The sequence below is a fragment of the Chiloscyllium plagiosum genome, chromosome 13 (assembly GCF_004010195.1).
Source record: "Chiloscyllium plagiosum isolate BGI_BamShark_2017 chromosome 13, ASM401019v2, whole genome shotgun sequence".
Lineage (NCBI taxonomy): Eukaryota > Metazoa > Chordata > Chondrichthyes > Orectolobiformes > Hemiscylliidae > Chiloscyllium > Chiloscyllium plagiosum.
Genome location: NC_057722.1, coordinates 51,403,011 through 51,426,736, shown reverse-complemented (window position 1 = coordinate 51,426,736; position 23,726 = coordinate 51,403,011). Strand labels below are relative to the sequence as shown.

At 41.0% G+C, this 23,726-nt stretch overlaps 1 protein-coding gene across 1 annotated transcript in view; it reads right to left on the bottom strand.

Annotated features, from left to right (window-relative positions):
* The window catches only part of LOC122556012 (coiled-coil domain-containing protein 39-like), a 144,561-nt gene that overhangs the window by 64,543 nt on the left and 56,292 nt on the right, over positions 1–23,726 (bottom strand). The window contains exons 10-12 of the mRNA XM_043702364.1: positions 19,932–20,126; positions 11,948–12,112; positions 7,607–7,744 (exon numbers count right to left, since the gene is read on the bottom strand). Coding sequence (XP_043558299.1) covers positions 7,607–7,744; positions 11,948–12,112; positions 19,932–20,126 — 498 coding nt within the window. The remainder of the gene's footprint in view (positions 1–7,606; positions 7,745–11,947; positions 12,113–19,931; positions 20,127–23,726) is intronic.

Genomic DNA, 23,726 nt, shown 5'->3' with positions numbered 1-23,726 from the left:
CATACGCCACTTCATTCCTCTCCAGACTTTCTTTGCATAGGCACATTCCAGAAGGAAGTGTGTGACAGTCTCATCCCTTCCACATCCGCTTTGAGGGCAGCATACGGTGGTGCAGAGAGTCCAGGCATGCATAAAGGATCTCACAGGCAGTGCCCTTCTCACCACCAGCTAAGTAACTTCTTGGTGCTTGTTTGAAAGTTCTGGTGATGAGGCATTGCTGCTTTGAGGGCAGCATACGGTGGCGCAGAGAGTCCAGGCATGTATAAAGGATCTCACAGGCAGTGCCCTTCTCACCACCAGCCAAGTAACTTCTTGGTGCTTGTTTAAAAGTTCTGGTGATGAGGCATTCTGCCAAATTGCTTTGACAGTCTTCTCGGGGAGCCACTCGACAGGATCTGCCCTCACTTCCCGCTGGGGCTCAAGGATGCTACGTGCTGACCACCTCTTGATGGATGTGTAGTCAAAGGTGTTTTCCTTCACAAATTTCTCCACCAAGGACAGGTGATATGAAACGGTCCAACTACTTGGAGTGTTCCGTGATAGCGAGGCCAGGCCCATCCGTTGCAACAGCGGGGACAGGTAGAACCGCAGTGCATAGTGACACTTGGTGTTTGTGTAACGGGGATCCATGCACAGCTTGATGCAGTCACACACACAAAAGTGGCCATCAGGGTGAGGGTAGCGTTGGATGTTTTTTTTACTCCCTTTGTCCGTATATGGTGTCCCATCAGACACGGTCCATCTTCGATCTCCACATGAAGTGAAAGATGGCCCGGGTGACTGCTTCGGGGAATTGGCCAGACCTGTGCCATGTACAACACTGAGAATACCTCACACCTGATGACCAGGTTTTTACCCACCATGGAGAGAGACTAGTGCTCCCATCTGCCCAATTTCTGCCTCACCTTAGTAACACACTCTTCCCAAGTCTTGGTGCAAGTCCCAGTCCCTCTGAACCAAATACCCAGCACCTTCAGGTGGTCTGTCCTGACAGTGAAGGGGATAGAGGATTGATCGGCCCGGTTTCCAAACAGCATGGCCTCTTACCTCGATTTATTTTGGCCCCCAAAGCCCTTTCGCACTGGTCACAGATGCACATGAGTCTGTGCACTGACAGTGGATCAGAATAGAGAATAGCGATGTTATCCATATACAGGGAGGCCTTAACCTGTAAGGCCCCACTGCCAGGAATAGTCACCCTTCTCAGGCTGACATCCTTCCTGATGGACTTGGCAAATGGCTCTGCACAGCATGCAAACAAAGGAGGCGAGAATGGGCAGCCCTGCCTGACTCCATATCTGATTGGAAAGCTTCCTGATTCCCACCTGTTAACTGAAACTGCACTAACCATGTTGGTGTAAAGCAGTCAGATCCAGTTGGAGATTCCCTCCCTGAAGCCCATTTTGGCGAGAACCTCTCTCATGTATGTGTATGATATCCTGTCAAAGGCTTTCTCCTGATCCAGGCTGATGAGGCAGGTATCACTTCTCGGTCCTGCACATAGGCGATTGTATCTCTGAGGGGCATAAAACTCTCAGCGATCTTTCTATTCTAATTGGTTTAGGTGTGCTTTACCATATTGTGAGAACTTTTGACTTTAAAGGGTTAAATGTGTTCACTCTAAACTTATTAAACCTTTTCAAAGCAATGATGTATACAATAAAAGAAAGCTAGGAGGAGATTTATTGTAGAAAGAGAGGGTAATAGAAAAGAGCAGCTGTATCCTATATTGGTTTTTATAAAATTCAAGTGTCTTAGAAGAAAAACAATTACATTTGACTAAATGTAATTTTTATAACAGAGTTAACATGGTAAGTGTTTACATTTGCAACTGTATATTCCTTTAGAATTTTATTACTTAAGACTATTTGAATAGGTGATTGAATGTGTCAGAATATCTCACTACTTGACCTTTTCGACACTGTTTATTATGCACACATACACTGCTTCACTTTTAAATGGTCGATTTTGTAATTTGTCTGTATTAGTATCTAGGGATTTTTTTGTAGTAGTGTTATTTAGTTTTAAGATAATATGCAACCTTTCCACTTGGTTCTGAAGAAGACAGACCAGACTTGAAACATTAACTCTGTTTCTCTTTCCATAGATGCTGTCAGATCCACTGCATTTTCTAGCATTCTGTGCTTGTTTCAGATTTCCAGCATCTGCAGTATTTTGCCTTTTTTTTCATTAGAGAGCATGGAGTTGTACAACATGGAAACAGAACTGTTCTTTGTTTTAAAAGTAAAAGCAACTCACTCCAAGCATGCACAACCACAGATGGGAAGAAAGAGTTATCGAACAATAGCTTATAAAAAAAAAGTCATTGATATGTGCAGTGATTTAATGAGGAACTTGCACTACTTAAGCAAAAAACCTGAGACGATGAGCTCAGAGAATCAATCATGAAGGCCTGCTCCCATTTCTTATGTTCTTATGTAAGTCAAGTTTTGACTTTATGTACCTTTACTTTGCATTGATTCTGATTTGTGTTTTACATGAAATAACGGACTGTTCACATAAAAAGGAAAATTTCAATTTAAATAGTTGATCCAAAATGAACATAACTAACATTCTCTGCAGACATATGGGATCATGAAGCTATTGGGTTCTAAAACAAGGATCACTGGACCTAAAATGTTAACTCTGATTTCTCTCCACAGATGCTGCCAAATCTCCTAAGATTTTCCAGCAATTTCTGTTTTTGTTTCTGATTTCCAGCATTGCAGTTCTTCTGATTCATTATTTTCTGCAAGAAAACCCCACTGTCTGTCAGGAGAATGTTCTTGGAAACCATGCAAACAATGATCGATTTGTAAATGCCAAACTGCATTTGCATATTACAATTCAGTGTGCACTTTCTATTTGTGCAGGTGCTTGCTTTCCATTTGTGTGGTGACACACAGTATTTTAGAAATACATATATACTTATGGATTATGAATATTGGACAGTGGAACTGTGTGTACATTACTGGATTGAGAAGGCATTTATCATGTGATTTCTTGGAAAAAGTCATGCATGTTGAAGAACTATGGGCTATTTGTTGTCACTGGAAAAGCAAATTTTAGAAAAAGAGATAATCTGAAGCTTTCAAAAATAGACAAGAGATTTGTCTTTATGGACATATTGGCTTGATAAACAAATTCAAAGAATAATCCTAAGGTCTGTGTGACTGCCAACTTGCAACAGCCTCCGGAGTATTGTTTTCTATTTGGCCACAGACTTGGGAACTATTGCCGGTTAGAAGAAAACTAACAGGATGGAAAACTTCTTCCCACTCTCCCTCTGAGTAAAAGCTAGCTCTGAAAGAAATCATGTGAAGAGATACCTTTGTAAAGTATTTTCTGGAAATCACGGAAAATTACAAAAATCATTATCTTTGATATCCTCAAACTCTGAAAGCTGAACTGTTAGTCAATCTAAAGACCTGAGTCGAAAAGATCTTCCTCCTTAATTAAAGACTCTGTTCATTCTGTATCTGATAGGAACTTGATCTCATTGACAGGGAACCAAATGAACTGAAATAAACTCATTCTACCCTTTTAATTTGGACTCTAGATCTTTTCCTTTTTCCCCAACCATTATACTTCTGCAGACCTGTCTTAGCCTATTTGTGTGTATGTGTGTTTAGTAGATATAGTTTAATTCTGTATAGCAGCTTAGTTGATAAAAAATTTTGCATATTGTCTAAATTTTATTTTAAATAAATTATTTTCTGATTTTATTTTCTAGTGAAATTTTCTTTTGTTCCGGGTAACAATAATAAAGAGAAGGCCGTTATTAATTTTTGTGATTGAATATTTATACTTTTGTAACAACTCATGGAGTAGTAGGGCATAATTACCCAACGCACCCCTCCTGTCAGACCAAACAACAGTGAGAACCACATGAGTGTCTTGGCTCTTTGTTTCCTTGCTCTGAGAACATTTTCTATTTTATAAGTCAATGTAGCTATTTGGGTACTAGGATCACAATTTACAGGTTTATGCATACATTACTATTCCCTTTTCCAAGTGCCGAATGTTCACTGCCTTCCAATCCCTTTCTTGATTAAAAGAACCATTACATCTTCATATGGCTTGCGTTCCATGAATGATTACATCTATCGAAAATTCCTGCCATAGTATTTCACTTTCTTGTCATGTCATGCATCATGTTTTGGAATTTTCATTTGTTTCACATTATGTCAAGCCTCCTTTCTATTATTGTATTATAAGTTATACCTTGTTTAAGTTAATACTTTATTTTGAAGTTTTGGATTCACATGACTGCTACATGTTGGAATCAAAAGCTATGCGAAACATCTAATCCTGACAATAGAAACATATAGTTAAAAAAATTATTGTGGTAAGCTTTCATGTCTTGGTATTGAGAATATCTCATCCTTCTGAATTTAAAAAAAAATACAAGGGTTCATACATAGGCATGCACAGTAGCTGTGCTTCTTTCACCCCATGGGAGTCATCCCATGAAGATGCACATGTTACCTTTGTTCTATGGCCTTCTCAAATTACTGTGTTTTATCAGCAGTTGCAGGCCTTAATGTCTAAGCAACATTTCCCTCCAGGCATAGGCATTTTCTGCATTGGCTGCATTCTTCATAGTATTACCATAATGACTAACATTTATAAAAGTCAATTAGCTCTTCACTATTTGACAAGACTGAAAGGACTATAATTATTAGCAGCCTATCATAATGTATTAATTAAATTGCACTTTTGGAAGCCTTTTCTATTATTTTACTGAAGTTGCAATGATTTTGGAAAAGATATGGGTTTATATGACAGCAAAACAGGATGCCAAGCTATAAATTTCCTTTTTGCCTTGTAGCACTCTTGAATCACATGGAATAATGTCAGTGTCATCTCAAGCCTGCATTAATGCTTGACATTGAGTTGGTTGTTCTAAGGTATAAAAGTAACCTGAGTAACTCAAGATTTTTGTAATTACTTTCTTCAAATAAAATTAGAAATTCTCAATGATGCCAAGTCACAAGTACATCAGTGACGTCTTGTTATACAATTGTACCATGCTATAGTATTTAAAATGTAAATAAAATTACAATATATGCTGGGAGAGATAAATTTCTCCTTATTGCTCTATGATGAACTATCAACCTGTTATATTTCTGAGGACTGTTAAATCGTGCACCTGATCTGCTCACACAAAAATACCATCAACATGTCTCCTGTCCCACCACGGGGGCTGAACATCCTTGACCATTCCTACACAACCATCAAAGATGTCTACCGCTCCATATCCTGTCTACACTTTGGAAAATCAGATCGCAGCACGATGTTCCCCCTCCCAGCCTACAAGCAGAAGTTGAAATATGAGGGCTCAGTATGGAAAATAGTGCAGTGCTGGTCTGAGGCAGCGGAAGAGCTTCTGCTTGGAATTGGTGGACTAATCCACAAAGAAGAATTCAGTGGTCAACCAGGACGGGTATGCTACCATCAACATGGACTTAATGAGCAAGTATGTAGAGGACTGTGTGCCAACGAAGGCCATCCGTATGTTCCCCAACCAGAAACTGTGGATAAACTAGGAAATCCATTGCCTATTGCAGACAAGACGTGCAGTATTAAAGTCAGATGACTTGGACCTTGACAAGAAATCCAGATACAACCTCTTCAAGTCAATTAGAGATGCCAAGAGGCAATACCGAACTGAGTTAGAGACCCAAACTAACCACAAGGACATCCGACGTCTGTAGTAAGGCCTACATGACATAACGGGCTACAAAATGAAGCAAAACAGAATAGCAGGTGAAAATACATCCGTCAAGCAGAAGGTTAATGAAACAATGTCACTTGCCCCGATAGCCCCGGGTAGACCTGTTCCTTCAGTCACTGCTGCAGACATCAGATTTACATATGGAGAGTGAACTCATGGAAGGGGACTGGCCCAGATGGAGACACCGGCTGTGCACTCAAATCCTTTGCAGACCTGCCGGCAGGTGTGTGTGCTGATATCTTTAACCTCTCCTTGCTACAATCTGAAGCCCCCAGCTGCTTCAAGAAGACTCGCATCATCCCGTTTCCAAAGAAAACACATGTAACTTGGCTCAATAACTACTGCCCAATGAATCGGACCTCCATAATTATAAAGTGCTTTGAGAGGTTAGTCATGGCCTCCCAGCCTGCTTCAATTCCTTGCAATTTGGCTACCAGTGCAACAGGTCCATGGCAGACGCCATTGCCCTAGCCTTACACTTATCCCTGGAACATCTGGACAATAAAGATATCTACATAAAGCTTCTACTTATTGACTACAGCTCTGCCTTCAACACCATATTCCCAACCAAACTAATTTCCAAACTGCGAGACCTAGACCTCTGCAATTGGATCATTGACTTCCTGACCCACAGACCGCAATCAGTGAAGGTAGACAACATCTCCTCTTTGACAATCCTAACACCAAGGCCTGGATGCATACTCGGCCACCTACTTTACTGTCTGTACACTCGTGATTGGGTGGCCAAATTCCGTCCGAACTCTATCTGACGACACCACCATTATCGGCTGGATATTAACAAAATACAAAGTGCAATACAGGAAAGAGAGAAAATGCTTGGTTACAAGGTACATAGATAATAATCTCTTCCTTAATGCCAGAAAAACTGAAGAGCTGATCATCAACTTCAGAAAGAAAAGAGGAGGACACAACCCTATCTACATAGATGGAGCTGAGGTGGAGGTGGTCGAAAGGGATCTAATTCCTAGGAGTGACAATAACCAACAATCTGACCTGAACCACCCACATTGATGCAATGGTCAAGAAGGCACAATGCATCTTCTTTCTCAGAAGGAAATTCAGCATATCTGGAAGGACCGTCACCATCTTTTACAGGTGCACCATAGAAAGCATTCTATCTGGGTGCATCACAGCTCAGTATGGCAACTGCTGTGCTCAGGTCTGTAAGAAACTACAGAAAGTTCTGAACACAGGCCAGACCATTGCGCAAACTAACCATGCAGCCATTGACTCCAACTACACTTGTCATTGCTTCGGAAAGACAGCCAACATCATCAAAGACTCCTCCCACCCTGGTCATAATCTCTTTCAACCTCTTCCATCAGGCAGAAGATACAAAAGCTTAAACATAGGTACCAAGAGGATCAAGAACAGCTTCTACCCTGCTGTTATTAGACTTCTGATGGACCTCTCAAATTTCAGATCTGATACTGATCTTGTTTTTTGTACACCTTCTTTGTATTCCTCGCACTGTTCAATCACCCTGTGAACTTTGTGTCTTTGTATCTTATGATCTGCTGTACTGCATGTAAAACAAAACTTTTCACTGTACTTTGGTACAGGTGACAATAGTAAATCAGATCAAATCAAATAATTTAACAATGTGAAGCAATATTTTTGCCTACTTTACATTGAATCCTTTGTATCCATGAAATCATGAATCTGCCTATCCATGCCAAAAAACAAGTTACAACAAAAATCAACGTCTGTGGGCAAAGGTTGCATATCCATGATTTTTAACCTATTTTAACTTACTTTTAAACAAGTTCCACACTTGCAAATTTTATCATTCACGGGGGTTCTCAGGAATGGAACTCTCATAGATATGGAGGAATGACTATATCTTACTTGTTCAGCAAGTTTGTTCTTTTTTAGCTCCTTTTCTCCAGTGTCAATGTGGAGATGGATGTCTTCGATTTTACTGGTCAAATCCGTTTTCTCTTCTCTGCATTTGTCCAGCTGTCTTCTCAAATGATGTGTGTCATTCTGCAGGGTGGGAAACAATTGTAAACTGAGAGAAATATGTGCATGTAATGGAAAGTGTTGGGCCAATCTACAACTTTTAAAATTTTTAGTCTTTCAAAAACAATCATTAAACTGGAAAATGACTTTTAAAATTTGCTACAGTTAATAACTAAAAACACAACAGGTTTAATTGGAAGCACTAGCTTTCGGTGCGTCGCTCCTTCATCAGGTGGTTGTCATCAGTGAAGGAGCGGCGTTCCGAAAACTAGTGCTTCCGATTAAACCTGTTGGACTATAACCTGGTGTTGTGATTTTTAACCTTGTCTAATCAAGTCTTGAGATAACAAAGACACAAATGAAGATTTCAACAGCAGATCAGCTGAGATGGGGTGAAGTCAAGAAATGTTATGGAGGTGGAGATGGGTAATGATGAGGAGGATATTTCATGTAAAATTATCTTGAATTAAATATGGAACTGAGGTTGCAAACAGTTTGGTTCAACATTTGGGGAGAAATCTGGATTTGACAGCTAGGTAACAGAGTCATAATGTAATCATATTTGATTTAAATATGTTTTTGATATGGTGACTAATCAGAGGGATTTGTCCTTTAAAAGGTAAGAGACGATTCAGTTGTCTCGTACTCTATATTGGTTCAGATGCAATTGTCCTTTCTGTAGTGGTTATGTTCTCCTTAATTGTATTTAATAATATGAAAAATTTGGTATGAATGCAAGCAGTGGACATTGTGTTTTGATTCTCTCTCTGATCCATAATTTGACATCCGGGATTTTTAGATTATTTTCCTGGTGCATACTGGAAAAGTATGAGTTCATAATGACATCATTTGGAACTCCATCAACAGAAAGAAGAGGAGAGGTCTTTGATTCCCACCATAAATTCTCTTCCGAGTTGGTTCCTTCATCATTAGTTATCCAATATCCTGGAACTCCCTCTGTAACAGCACATAGTAGTGATTCAAGTAAGTGACTCACCACCACTTTCTTTAGAGCAATTAGAGATGCTGCCCTTATGAGCAAATCCACCATATTGGATGAATAAAGATATTATATTGATTTTATTTCTTGCAACTTCACCTGTTACTGTTCATTCAGTAACAGCACCATCCTGAAGACTGCTTTAGAACAATCAGAAGTCGGGATTTAAATGACTGAAAACAACAAATGCTGGCGATCGCAACAGGTCAGACAGAATTCATGAAGAGAGAGAGCAAGTTAATGTTTCGACTCTAAATGGCTCTGGTAAAGAATGGTCTAGACTCAAAACATTAGCTTGCCTGGTCTCCATGGATGCTGTCTGACCCATTGTGATTACCAACATTTGTTTTCAGTACAGATTCCAGCATAAGACATAGGAGCGGAAGTAAGGCCATTCAGCCCATCGAGTCCACTCCGCCATTCAATCATGGCTGATGGGCATTTCAACTCCACTTACCTGCATTCTCCCTGTAGCCCTTAATTCCTTGTGACATCAAGAATTTATCAATTTCTGCCTTGAAGACATTTAGCTTCCCAGCCTCCACTGCACTCTGCGGCAATGAATTCCACAGGCCCACCACTCTCTGGCTGAAGAAATGTCTCCGCATTTCTGTTCTGAATTTACCCCCTCTAATTCTAAGGCTATGTTCACGTGTCCTAGTCTCCTCGCCTAACGGAAACAATTTCCTAACGTCCACCCTCTCCAAGCCATGTATTATCTTGTAAGTTTCTATTAGATCTCCCCTTAATCTTCTAAACTCCAATAAATACAATCCCAGTAATCTACAGTAATTTGGTCCTTCTGGGGTTTGATTTATTTTGTTCTTACCAATTATTCAAAGAATATTGATAAGGTATTCAGCATAGTCTTAAGTCACATTTCATGTGTATAAAGGAAATGTTTGACTATGACAAATGGGGGTCCATTACAACCAGTGAAAATTTATAATGGGGAATAGGGAAATGGCAGAGAAGCTAAATGATTAATTTGTATATTCCCCTGAAGAAGACATGAAAATCTCCCAGAATTAGAGATGCAAGTATCTCAAGAGAATGAGGAGCTGAAGGAAATTAGAATAACTATAGGAACAGGAAGAGGCCATTTAGCCCTTCAAGTGTGGTTTGCCATTCAATATGATCATTGCTGATTATCCAACTCAGTACCCTATTCTTGCTTTTGCCCTATATGCTTTGATCCTTTTAAGCTGAAAAACAGCATTTGGTTGTACTAGAGAAATTAATAGGGCTGAAAGTTGCTAAGTCCCAGGGACCTGATAGCCACATTCCAAAATGTTAAAGGATGCAGATTAGATTAGATTAGATTACTTACAGTGTGGAAACAGGCCCTTCGGCCCAACAAGTCCACACCGACCCGCCGAAGCGCACCCACCCAGACCCATTCCCCTACACCTAACACTACGGGCAATTTAGCGTGGCCAATTCACCTAACCATTTTTGGACTGTGGGAGGAAACCGGAGCACCTGGAAGAAACCCACGCAGACACGGGGAGAATGTGCAAACTCCACACAGTCAGTCGCCTGAGTCGGGAATTGAACCCAGGTCTCTGGCGCTGTGAGGCAGCAGTCCTAACCACTGTGCCACCGTGCCGCTCAAAAAAAATGCTGATGCAGTGATGAGATTTCAAAATTCTATAGATTCTGAATTCCTGCAGATTGAAGCTAGCAAATGTGACTGAACTATTGAAGAAGTGAGTGGGTGGTCTGTTTAGCCTTCTATCAGCAACAGTGAAAATGGTACAGTTAAAGGATATGATAAATGGAAACTTAGTAATGATCTGGTTGGGCAGAGTCAGCATGGATTTCCAAATAAAAAATGGTGTCTTATGAACTTGAGTTTTTTGAGGATGTTACTATCAAAATGATAAAGGGGAGTTGATGGGTCCTGCATACTTCAATTCTCAGAAACCTTTAGATAAAGTTCCTCACAGGAGATTGTTTAGTAAAATCAAAAGTACATGGGATGGTAAGTAATGTACTAGCATGGATTAAGAATTGGCTAACAGACAGGAAACAGATTGATATAATGAACAGGTCATTCTCACATTGGCATGCTGTGACCACTGGGGTACCACTAAGATTAGCACTTGCAGCCCCAGCTGTTCACAAGAAATATCAATGATTTCGCTGTGGAGACCAAATTAATGTTTCCAAATTTGCAGATGATACAAGACTAAACAGGAATGTATGTTGTGAGGAAAACATAAAGCAGATTCAGAATGATTTGGACAGGGCTTAGTGAGTGGGCAAGAGCAGGGCAGATAGAGTAAAATGTGGAAAATGTGAGGTTATCCACCTTTGTAGAAGGAACAAAGGTTGGAAAGTGTGATTTCCAAAGGGATCAAGGTGTCCTTGTCAATAAGTCACTGATGCAGGTGCAGTAATCTAAAATGAAAGCTTTTGGAATGTTAGTCTCTGTTGCAAGAGGATTTGGTTACAAAAATAGTGAAGTTTTGCTTCAATTATATATAGATGTGGTTAGGTTGCATTTGGAATACTGTGTTCAGTTTTGGTCTCCTTACCTCAAGGATATTATTAACGGAGGGTTAGGATTAGTGTTGAAAATGAAGATCAATGAAGGTTCATCAGAGTTGTTCCTAGGATAGTAGCAATGCCTATGAATAGATCTGGGGTAAACTGGGCTTGTATAAACAAAATTTTAGGAGAATGAGAGGTGATCTCATTGAAACCTACAATATATGTAAAGGGATAGAAAGGGTAGATGCACATAAGATGTTTCCCCTCAGTGGGAAACCCAGAACTGGGGGGAACAATTTTTAAAATAAAGGTGATGCCATTTAGGACTGAGATGAGGAGAGGCTGTCTTCATCAGAGTTTTGAATCTTTGGAATTTTTCACTCCAAACAACTTTGGCAGCTCAGTCTGAGTACTTTTAGAGATTTCTGATTTCCAATGACATATTGAAAATAGTGTGAGTAAAAGGCAGTGAAATGTTTGATCAGCCATGATTGCATTAAATGGCAGCATAAATGGCCTACTGCCATTCTGAAATCCAAATTTTACTGTATAGCATTATTTATCTATGTTTACCAATCCATTCTAATGAAAAACATAATCAAAGCATGATTTATTCAAATAGCAGCACAAAATTAGACACTTAAGGAAAAAGGGAATGAGATAAAAATTTGAAAGATAAAGCATTAAAAAAATCTTATTCAAGTTAAATTTGACAAACATAGATTAATTACTTGGAGTTTCTTCAGCTGTATATTCAATAGGTTCACTGTGCTTTTCTTTTCTTCCAGATTTTTTGAGAGTTCTGCTGCCTTTTCTCCAAGCAACTCATTTTCATTACTACTCATATTACCTTCTAATTTAGCTAACCTTCGCTCCAGCTGCTGGATTTGAAAATCCTATGAATAGAAAAGATATTTCAGCAATCAGTCAAATGTTAAGTATTTTTCTCCACTAAGTAGACATTCTGTTTTAAAGCTTAAATATTCCTAAAATTTGGAGCAGCCTTTCAATTAATTGCAAGATGATGTGTCAGCCAAAGAGATATGATGATTCATTGGTCTGATTCATACCTGATCCAATTCAATATTTTATATGTGAAATGGAGCAAGGACAGCTGGATGAGAATGTCACTGATGTAAAATAAAACATGCCTGTGCTTTTTGTATTAGCATCAAGCAAATACTATCTCAAACAAGGCAGATTGCAAGCAAGGCGCACCTTTCACCACTCTTCTATAAAGAAGAGCAAAGTGTACTTTGATGTTATCTGCGGGCCTGAATTTAAACTCTAATCACAGATCAAAAGACAACTTTCCAAATCACTGTACTATCTGATTTATTAATCAGATGTCCAATCATTCACAAAAAAGGATCTGTGGTTCTGAACAACTCAAGTAAGCTGTGCAATGAATATAAAACTGATTTTATCTTGGTAAGCATGCCTATAATTTACTCAACATTTTAACAGAGTGTAAAAGTAAGCTACATTAAAAATTAAGTCCCCATCTCAAGTTCAAGTCTACTAGACTACTCATTCTCTGCTACCCTCAGCTTTCATTATCACTTATTCAGCTTTATTTCTTTCCTGACTTGCCACCCGTAATCCCCTCATTTATCAATCCGTTTCAAAATTCTCTCTCTGAGCTCCTTCTCTCTCACTTCTCCTTTACCAACATCCTGGTGAATCTACTCTACACCTGCTCCAGTGAAATCACATTCATCCTATTGGCTGGTGACCAGAACTGTACACAATACTACACCTGTGGCCTACAGTGCTAACATGACCTTCCTGCTCTTACAATCTATGCCTCAACTGAATGAAGGCAAATGTCCTGTGTGCCGCCTTGTAGTGATTGGAACCAGGTGGATCCCGTTAACTATGAGATCCTTGATTTGGGTTATTCATCTGGGCCAATCAGGTCATCCTGACTGACCAAAATAAACAAGGGATTCAGAATCTCCTCAATTCATGGACGGACTCTGAGCTGTCTGGCCACATATAAGTAAAGGGTGACTTAGTGACAGTTATTTCATGCCTCAACTACCCTATTAACCTGTCCTCCCACCCTCAGGGATCTGGAACAAGATTCTCCCTATACCATTGGTATCAATGTGTACACAATCTCTGTCCTTTGAGTTGCCTTTTGAATCATTGCGATCCTTTCAAGATTGAATCATTTCAGGAACATCGACCATAATGCCGTGTTTCTTCTCCTGGTTTACAGGCAAAAGCTCAAGCAGGAGACTCCCTTGTGGAAACAGGTCCACTGCTGGTTGGAGGAGGCATAGGATCAATTCTGGTGCTGTCTGAAATCGGCTGACTGGGCCATGTTCAAACAGTTCACAGGTACCTTCGACGAGTACACCACTGTTGTCACAGATTGTATCAGCAAGCGTATGGAGGACTGCATACCGAGGAAGTCAATCCAGGTGTACCCCAACAGGAAACCCTGGATGAATCAGGACATACAGAACTTGCTAAAAACCAGGCATGAGGCCTTCAGATCAGGAGACCCACTCAAATATAAGGAATCCAATTATCACTTTCGCAGAGTCTTTAAGATAGCCAAGGACCAATACCGATCCAAACTAGAGACCCAGACAGACACCTAGGACTATGGCAAGGACTGAATGACATCACAGGTTCTAAGAAGAGACAGTGCAAGATGGAGGAGGAGAGTTAACACCTATTCCGACAAGTCCTGATGAACTTATCCCAACAGTTACTGCACCAGAGGTCAGGTCGGCTTTCCTTTGTGTGAATCCAAGGAAAGTAATGGGACCAGACGGAGTACCAGACTGTGCACTCAGGGCATGCATAGCTCAACTGGCAGAGGTCTTCCTGGACATCTTCAAACTCTCTCTGCAGCAGGGCACTGTCCCTGCCTGTTTCAAGAGGGCTAACATCATCTCTGTGCCTAAGAAGGCTCATGCAGCATGTCTCAATGACTACGCTCAGTGGCCCTAACTTCGGTGGTCATGAAGTGCTTTGAAAGGCTGGCTATGGCATTAATCAACTCCAGCCTCCCCACTACTCTTGACCCATTCCAATTTGCCTATTGGACCAACAGATCCATGTCAACTGCCATATCACTTGCCCTTCAGTCCTCCCTAAAACATCTTGACATCAAGAATAGCTATGTTAAGAATCCAACTCATTGACTACAGTTCAGCCTGCAACACTATTATCCCCTCGAGACTGATTACTAAACTTAGTGATCTCGGACTCAGCCTCACTCTCTGCAACTGGATCCTCAGTTTCCTGACCCACAGGCCACAATCAGTGAAGACTGTGGACAATATTTCATCCTCACTAACACTCAACACTGGAGCACCCCCAGTGATGCGTACTCAGCCCCCTACTGTACTCACTGTATACCCATGACTGCGTCGCCAAATACGAATGCCGTTTACAAGTTTGCTAATGACACCACCATAGTTGGTCGAATCTCAGATGGTGACGAAACAGACTACAGATGAGAGGTGGAAGACCTGGAAAAATGGTCTAACTTATCTATGCTGCTTAACTCTGTGATCTGCCTGTATTGCTCGCAAGACAAAGCTTTTCACTGTGCCTCGGTACATGTGACAATAAATTTAATTCAATTCAATTCAATCCATGTGGTATGGTCGATCCACAGTGCTGTTAAGGAAAGTGTTCCAAGACTTTGACCCAGTGACAATGAAGGAATATGATGGTATAATTCCACTCTGGATGGTGAGTCACTTGGAGAGGAACTTGCAGGTGACAGTCTTCCTATGGATCTGCCGTCCTTGTCCTTCTAGATGGTCATGATTGTAGATTTTGAAGGTGCAGTTTGAAGCCGTGGTGAATTTTCAAAATGTATCTCCTGTTGTGCATTGGAGGTGGAGGAAATGAATGTTTGTGATTGTGGTGCCAGTCAAGCAGACAGCTTTGACTTGAAGAATGTCAGGTTTCTAATATGTTGTTGGCGCTGCACTCCTCCAGGCAAGTGGGGTGTATTCTAAAGCACTCCTGACTTGTGCCTTGTAGATAATGGATGTGCTTTTCAGAGTCAGGAGATGAGTTATTTGCTGCAGGATTCCTAGATTCCTACTAGGCAGACAAACAGGCAGAAAACTAGCCACCAGGACACATGAACATCAACTAGCCACAAAAATACATGACCCACTCTCACTAGTATCTATACACACAGATGAGGAAGGATACCACTTTGATTGGGATATCACATTCCATCCGAGGACAAGCCAAACAGAGACATGCACTAGAATTCTTAGAAGAATGGCATTCCAACCAGAACGCTATCAACAAATATATCGACTTGGATCCCATTTACCAACCCCCTGTGAAAAAAAACAGGAAATGACATGACAGAAAATGACCACCACAGGAAATGACATCACGAACCCAAGGAAACCCAAACACATCGATAAAAAGTAGGCCATACCACCAATGCTTCACTGGAAGCTCACTGATGATGTTGCACAGTATGGTGATGAAATGTCTGGAAATAAATCTTGCAGCTCAATGAGCATACGTACATCCATTCTTCCCTGTTCTTGTAGGCACAATACTTGTATAACAAGTCCGGTGCAGTTTCTGGTCATGGTAACCCCCAAAATGTTAATAGTGGGAGATTTAGCATTGATCAGGTAATTGTTTAGGTTAAATTCTCACTTGTTGGAGATTGTCTCTGCCTGCCATTTGTGACGCCAACTGTTTCTTGGCACTTGTCATCTCAAGCCTGGACAAAGTGGACACAGACTGCTTCAGCGTCTGAGGTGTTGCAAATGATGCTGAACATTGTGCAATCAACAGTGAATGTCCTTACTTCTGATCTTTAGGAGGTAAGGTCATTGAAGCAGCTGAAGACGGTTGGGCCTATAAACAGCATCCTGATAAACTCGGGCTCTTGTGGTACAGTGGTAGTGTGCCTCCCTCTGGACTAATTGATCTGGGTTCAGACCTACCTGCTCCAGAGGTGTGTAGTAACATGTCGGGGCAGATTAGTTAAAACTTTCTACCCTGACGAACGAGGGCTCTTTTGGTGTATTGGTAGTGTCTCTACCTCTGGACCAAGAGGCCTAAGTTCAAGTCCCACCAGTTCTGGAGCTGTGTCATAACATCTCACTACAGGTTGAATAGAAAATATCTATTTACTATCGTGATATAATTTACAGCTGAGGTGAGTGACCTCTAACAATCAACTTCCTACTCCAACATTGTCAACTGAGCGTTCAACTGACTTGGCCGTGGGATCTGGAATGTGTTCACTACATCTCATTTCCTCTCTTGTTTTAAGCTGCTGCTTGAAGTCTACCTGTTTGATCAAGCTGTTTGGTCCTATGTCTTTATATCTCCTTCAGTGACTCAGGGTCAAATATTCTGATTGATATTGCTTTTGCTCAGCATCTTGGGACACTTTACAATGTTAAGTGTGAATATTAATGCCCATTGCTATTAATACACTACAAAACTGTTTGACTTTAGTTAACTGAACATGGTTTTGTTGTACGATATGGATAGAAATGTCATAATAGCATAGTGGGAGAGTATTCCAAAGTTGGAGATTTGCATGTTGCTGGGAGTTTTGTTCTACATTTTAACCATATCATAACTCAATGAACAATATTTGACACAGGCACTGGATGACCCACAGAGGAATGCATTCTATTTTCAATTCCTGACTATTTCATGATTATGGGCACAAAATGTGACATGCAATTTTATAAACTTAATGGAACTGATGAAAATTTAAGGTGCAAGTTAAGTCGAGCTAGTATGTAACAATATTTTAGTTTTGAAACTCAGCTCTTATAACAAAAAACAGTATTTTGGAACAAATTTTAATACTTTTTCAAAGATAAATTGATTAAAGTAATGAGGAGATAGATTCTTAGATTGTGATAACATGGGTTCAGCCATACTTTGCTGGATGTTATTACACAGAGCCATAAAGTTATAGAGACGTACAGATAGAAACAGACCCTTCGGTCCAACTCGTCCGTGCTGACCAGATATCCCAACCCAATCTAGTACCATGTGCCAGCACCGGGCCCATATCCCTCCAAACCCTTCCTATTCATATATCCATCCAAATGCCTCTTAAATGTTCCAATTGTACCAGCTTCCACCACATCCTCTGGCAGCTCATTCCATACATGGACCACATCTGCGTGAAAAAGTTGCCCCTGAGGTCTCTTTTATATCTTTGCCCTCTCACCCTAAACCTATGCCCTCTAGTTCTGGACTCCCCGACCCCAGGGAAAAGACTTTGTCTATTTATCCTATCTATGCTCCTCATAATTTTGTAAACCTCTATAAGGTCACCTCTCAGCCTCCGTCGCTCCAGGGAAAACAGCCCCAGCCTGTTCAGCCACTCTCTGTAGCTCAGATCCTCCAACCCTGGCAACATCCTTGTAAATCTTTTCTGAACCCCTTCAAGTTTCACAACATCTTTCTGACAGGAAGAAGACCAGAATTGCACACAATATTCCAACAGTGGCCTAACCAATGTCCTGTACAGCCACAACATGACCTCCCAACTCCTGTACACAATACTCTGACCAATAAAGGAAAGCATACCAAATGCCTTCTTCACTAACATATCTACCTGCAACTCCACTTTCAAGGAGCTATGAACCTGCACTCAAGGTCTCTTTGTTCAGCAACACTCCCGAGGACCTTACCATTAAGTGTATAAGTCCTGCTAATATTTGCTTTCCCAAAATGCAGCACCTCACATTTATCTGAATTAAACTCCATCTGCCACTTCTCAGTCCATTGGCCCATCTGGTCCAGATCCTGTTGTAATCTGAGGTAACCCTCTTCGCTGTCCACTATACCTCCAATTTTGGTGTCATCTGCAAACTTACTAAATGTACCTCCTATGCTTGCATCCAAATCATTTATGTAAATGACAAAAAGTAGAGGGTCCAGCACCGATCCTTGTAGCACTCCACTGGTCACAGGCCTCCAGTCTGAAAAACAACCCTCCACCACCCTCTGTCTTCTACCTTTGAGCCAGTTCTGTATCCAAGTGGCTAGTTCTCCCTGTATTCCATGAGATCTAACCTTGCTAATCAGTCTCCCATGGGGAACCTTGTCGAACGCCTTACTGAAGTCCATATAGATCACATCTACTGCTCTGCCCTCATCAATCTTCTTTGTTATTTCTTCAAAAAACTCAATCAAGTTTATGAGACATGATTTCCCACGCACAAAGCCATGTTGACTATCCCAAATCAGTCCTTGCCTTTACAAATAGATGTACATCCTGTCCCTCAGGATTCCCTCCAACAACTTGCCCACCACCGAGGTCAGGCTCACCGGTCTATAGTTCCCTGGCTTGTCTTTACCGCCCTTCTTAAACAGTGGCACCACCGTTTGCCAACCTGCAGTCTTCCGGCACTTCACCTGTGACTATTGATGATACAAATATCTCAGCAAGAGACCCAGCAATCACTTCTCCAGCTTCCCACAGAGTTCTCGGGTACACCTGATCAGGTCCTGGGGATTTATCCACCTTTAACCGTTTCAAGACATCCAGCACTTCCTCCTCTGTAATCTGGACATTTTGCAAGATGTCACCATCTATTTCTCTACAGTCTATATCTTCCATATCCTTTTACACAGTAAATACTGATGCAAAATATTCATTTAGTATCTCCCCCATTTTCTGAGGGTCCACACAAAGACCGTCTTGCTGATCTTTGAGAGGCCCTATTCTCTCCCTAGTTACCCTTTTGTCCTTAATATATTTGTAAAAACCCTTTGGATTCTCCTTAATTCTATTTGCCAATGCTATCTCGTGTCCCCGTTTTTCCCTCTTACTTTCTACTTCTACTTTCTTTATACTCTTCTAAGGATTCACTTGATCTATCCTGTCTGTACCTGACATATGCTTCCTTCTTTTTCTTAACCAAACCCTCAATTTCTTTAGTCATCCAGCATTCCCTATACCTACCAGCCTTCCCTTTCACCCTGACACGAATATACTTTCTCTGGATTCTTGTTATCTCATTTCTGAAGGCTTCCCATTTTCCAGCTGTCCCTTTACCTGCGAACATCTGCCTCCAATCAGCTTTCGAAAGTTCTTGCTTAATACTGTCAAAATTGGCCTTTCTCCAATTTAGAATTTCAACTTTTAGATCTGGTCTATCCTTTTCCATCACTATTTTAAAAACGAATAGAATTATGGTCACTAGCCCCAAAGTGCTCCCCCACTGACACCTCAGTCACCTGCGCTGCCTTATTTCCCAAGAGTAGGTCAGGTTTTGCACCTTTTCTAGTAGGTACATCCACATACTGAATCAGAAATTTGTCTTAAGAAATTCCTCTCCATCTAAACCTTTAACACTATGGCAGTCCCAGTCGATGTTTGGAAAGAACTATTATAAATATATTTCATTGTAACATAAATTGTAGCATTCTTTTGATCCATATTTTCTTTCCAATTATTTTCATCTGCCTTGTACTTCTTAAGCTCGTTAGACTGCACACAAATCACATGATGCATGTATTTTATTTTTCAATTCTGATTAGTTAGGGCATCAAATAGAATTGCAATTGCAAATATTTCCAACTACGACAGAACTGTTTTCTAATTACAAATGAATTATGTAGGATTATTAATCTAAAACAGTAAATAGAGTATCTGTGAAAATAGCTGTAATATTTGGCATCACTAAAGTAGTACATCAAAGTAATATAGATTGTAGTATTTCTGTTTACCTGACTGTAAATTACTTCCTGCTGCTTGATGCTTTCATGGTCAAGTTTGTCAATTTGACTTTTGAGGTTTCGGAGTGTTGTCTTATTTCCTGATATTTGGTTTGCAACTGTTCTCACTGTACCATTCAAGGAGTTCAACTCCTCACTCTTCTTAAATTTCTGGTCTTTCAGGTACTTCATCTGATCTTCAAGCTCCTATTAATCAAAACTGGAACAATTAATATAACACAACAGAAATTATTTGTTAACATTTGTAAGATGACTCACTGCAAGAATGTAATATAAACAGTCTCAAATATTATCATCTCATTAATTCCATAGGCTTCATTCTTCTTCATATCTCCACCCAACCCATCAACATGTATATAAACCTGCTACCTTCCCATCCCAGCCTTTGGTATATGAGGTGAAGGTGCCTGATGTGGTCTTTCAATACCCGCCTTTGAAGCAGAGGTACACCTGACCATGGAGAACACACCCCTCCCACATTACACTCTTCCCAGTCATGCTTTACCATATCTCTCCTAAATCACAATTGTACTGCGCCCTTACCCAGACACTGTGGACCCCAGTCCTGAAGGCTAATCTAGCGAGACAAAATCACATGGCAATGGCTGTATTTGTATACCCTTTTCCAAGTTTATTTAGCTGGACCCAAGAGAACAATTATGGCCTACTCTCTCAACCGGTATGACAAAATAGCCCTGGCAAGATGTGATCAGAGATCAGACTCCTGATTGATGCCTATACATCTCTTCCATCATGTTAGCCCTATTTCCTGGATTTGTCACTACTGAGCCAACAGACTGACCATCACTCACTGCCTGGACCCCAAAGGCAGAGACTTCCTGATCGAGAACAGCCTGACTGGATGCATGATTGTGGCTAATTCCCTTGACCCCAGGAATGAAAAGCAACAACTTGACTTATTGGGCTGGGATCCCTTGACTGATGGGTGCCCCGAAGAACTTCAATGCGGACTACTATATAAGATATAATTTGGAGGTGCCGGTGTTGGAGTGGGATGCACAAAGTTAAAAATCACACAACAACAGGTTATAGTCCAACGGGTTTATTTGGAAGCACTAGCTTCGGAGCATTGCTCCTTCATCAGGTGGTTGTGGAGTATAAGATCGTAAAACACAGAATTTATAACCAAAGTTTACAGTGTGATGCAACTGAAATTATATATTGAAAAAGACCTGGATTGTTTGTTAAGTCTCTCATCTTTTAGAATGACCATGTTGGTTTCAGTTCTTTCATATGTAAATCCCAGAACCTTTTTTTAAAGTTTCATTCTCAAATGAATTTAACAATAGGTGCCATGTCAGCTCAGATAATGCATTGAAGGTGTGAGGTGCCCTATGTGGGGTTGTTTGTGCCCCAATGTTCAGACTGATTTTATTTCTCAAAAAGGGATTTACAGAATCTTACATGGATTCATGCAGTTTTTGAGCAAAGTAAAATGTAATTCTGCAAGTAAAAATTCACCCCACAAACTTATATGTGTGTGTGTGTGTGTGTGTGTTTGTTTGTGGGTGCATGAGTGTCTGTGAGAGAGTGTGTATGTGTGCGAGTGCAAGCGTAAAGGGGTACAAGTCCATGAGAGGGTGCATGTGTAAGTGTGTATGAAAAAGAGCTTGTATACGAGAGAGCGGGAGTGTGCGTGTGTGTGAGAAAGAGAGGAGAGAGAGAGTGTGTCTAATGCAGTGGGGTCACCTGTAGTGTGACATGAACCCAGGGTGCCGGTTGAGGCCATTCGCATGGGTACCAAACTTGGCTATCAGCCTCTGCTCAGCCACTTTGTGTTGTTGCCTGTCCCGAAGTCTGCATTGGAGGATAGTCACCAGAAGGTCCAAGGTCGAATGTACTGGACCGTTAAAGTGTTCTCCAACTGGGTGGGAACACTCCTGTCTATTGATTGTTGTGTGGTGTCTATTCATCCGTTGCTGTAGCCTCTGTTTGGTCTCGCCAATGTACCATGCCTCAGGGCATTCTTTCCTGCTGTGTATGAGATAGATAACGTTGGCCAAGTCAAATGAGTATACATGGTGGGTGGTGTCCCCATCTGTAATGGGGGTAATCCGTGTCGACACACTGACACGTCTTGCACTGTCCGCCATGATAGGGTTGCAAGGCATTGTCCTGAAAGCCGGGCAGTTTGCTGCGAACAATGATCTGTTTGAGATTTGGTGGTTGTTTAAAGTGAATCGTGGGGATGGTCTTGGCGAGATGCTCATCCTCATTGATAATGTGTTGCAGGCTGCACTGACACCTGAGGTGACTGGCAGGGAAATTTGCTAGAACTGCTTGGGAGGATTTAAACGAGTAAGGTGGGGGAGGGGGGGTGGGGGAGGACCCAGGGAGATAGTGAGGAAAGAGATCGATCTGAGACGGGTACAGCTGAGAACAGAAGTGAGTCAAACAGTCAGGGCAGGCAGGGACAAGGTAGGACTAATAAATTAAACTGCATTTATTTCAATGCAAGGGGCCTAACAGGGAAGGCAGATGAACTCAGGGCATGGTTAGCAACATGGGACTGAGATATCATCGTATTCACAGAAACATAGCTCAGGGATGGGCAGGACTGGCAGCTTAATGTTCCAGGATACAAATGCTACAGGAAGGATAGAAAGGGAGGCAAGAGAGGAAGGGGAGTGGCATTTTTGATAAGGGATAGCATTACAGCTGTGCTGAGGAAGGATATTCCCGGAAATACATCCAGGGACGGTATTTGGGTGGAACTGAGAAATAAGAAAGGGATGATCACTTTATTGGGATTGTATTATAGACCCCCCCAATAGTCAGAGGGAAATTGAGAAACAAACTTGAAAGGAGATCTCAGCTAGCTGTAAGGATAATAGGGTAGTTATGGTAGGGGATTTTAACTTTCCAAACATCGACTGGGACTGCCATAGTGTTAAAGGTTTAGATGGAGAGGAATTTCTTAAATGTGTACAAAACAATTTTCTGATTCAGTATGTGGATGTACCTACTAGAAAAGGTGCAAAACCTACCTACTCTTGAGAAATAAGGCAGCGCAGGTGACTGAGGTGTCAGTGGGGAAGCACTTTGGGGCTAGTGACCATAATTCTATTCGTTTTAAAACAGTGATGGAAAAGGATAGACCAGATCGAAAAGTTGAAATTCTAAATTGGAGAAAGGCCAATTTTGACAGTATTAGGCAAGAACTTTCGAAAGCTGATTGGAGGCAGATGTTCGCAGGTAAAGGGACGGCTGGAAAATGGGAAGCCTTCAGAAATGAGATAACAAGAATCCAGAGAAAGTATATTCCTGTCAGGGTGAACGGGAAGGCTGGTAGGTATAGGGAATGCTGGATGATTAAAGAAATTGAGGGTTTGGTTCAGAAAAAGAAGGATACATCAGGCATAGACAGGATAGATCGAGTGAATCCTTAGAAGAGTATAAAGAAAGTAGGAATATACTTAAGCGGGAAATCAGGAGGGCAAAATGGGGACATGAGCTCGCTTTGGCAAATAGAATTAAGGAGAATCCAAAGGGTTTTTACAAATATATTAAGGACAAAAGGGTAGCTAGGGAGAGAATAGGGCCCCTCAAAGATCAGCAAGGAGGCCTTTGTGTGGAGCCTCAGAAAATAGGGGAGATACTAAATGAATATTTTGCATCAGTATTTACTGTGGAAAAGGATATGGAAGATATAGACTGTAGGGAAATAGATGGTGACATCTTGCAAAATGTCCAGATTACAGAGGAGGAAGTGCTGGATGTCTTGAAACTGTTAAAGGTGGATAAATCCCCAGGACCTGATCAGGT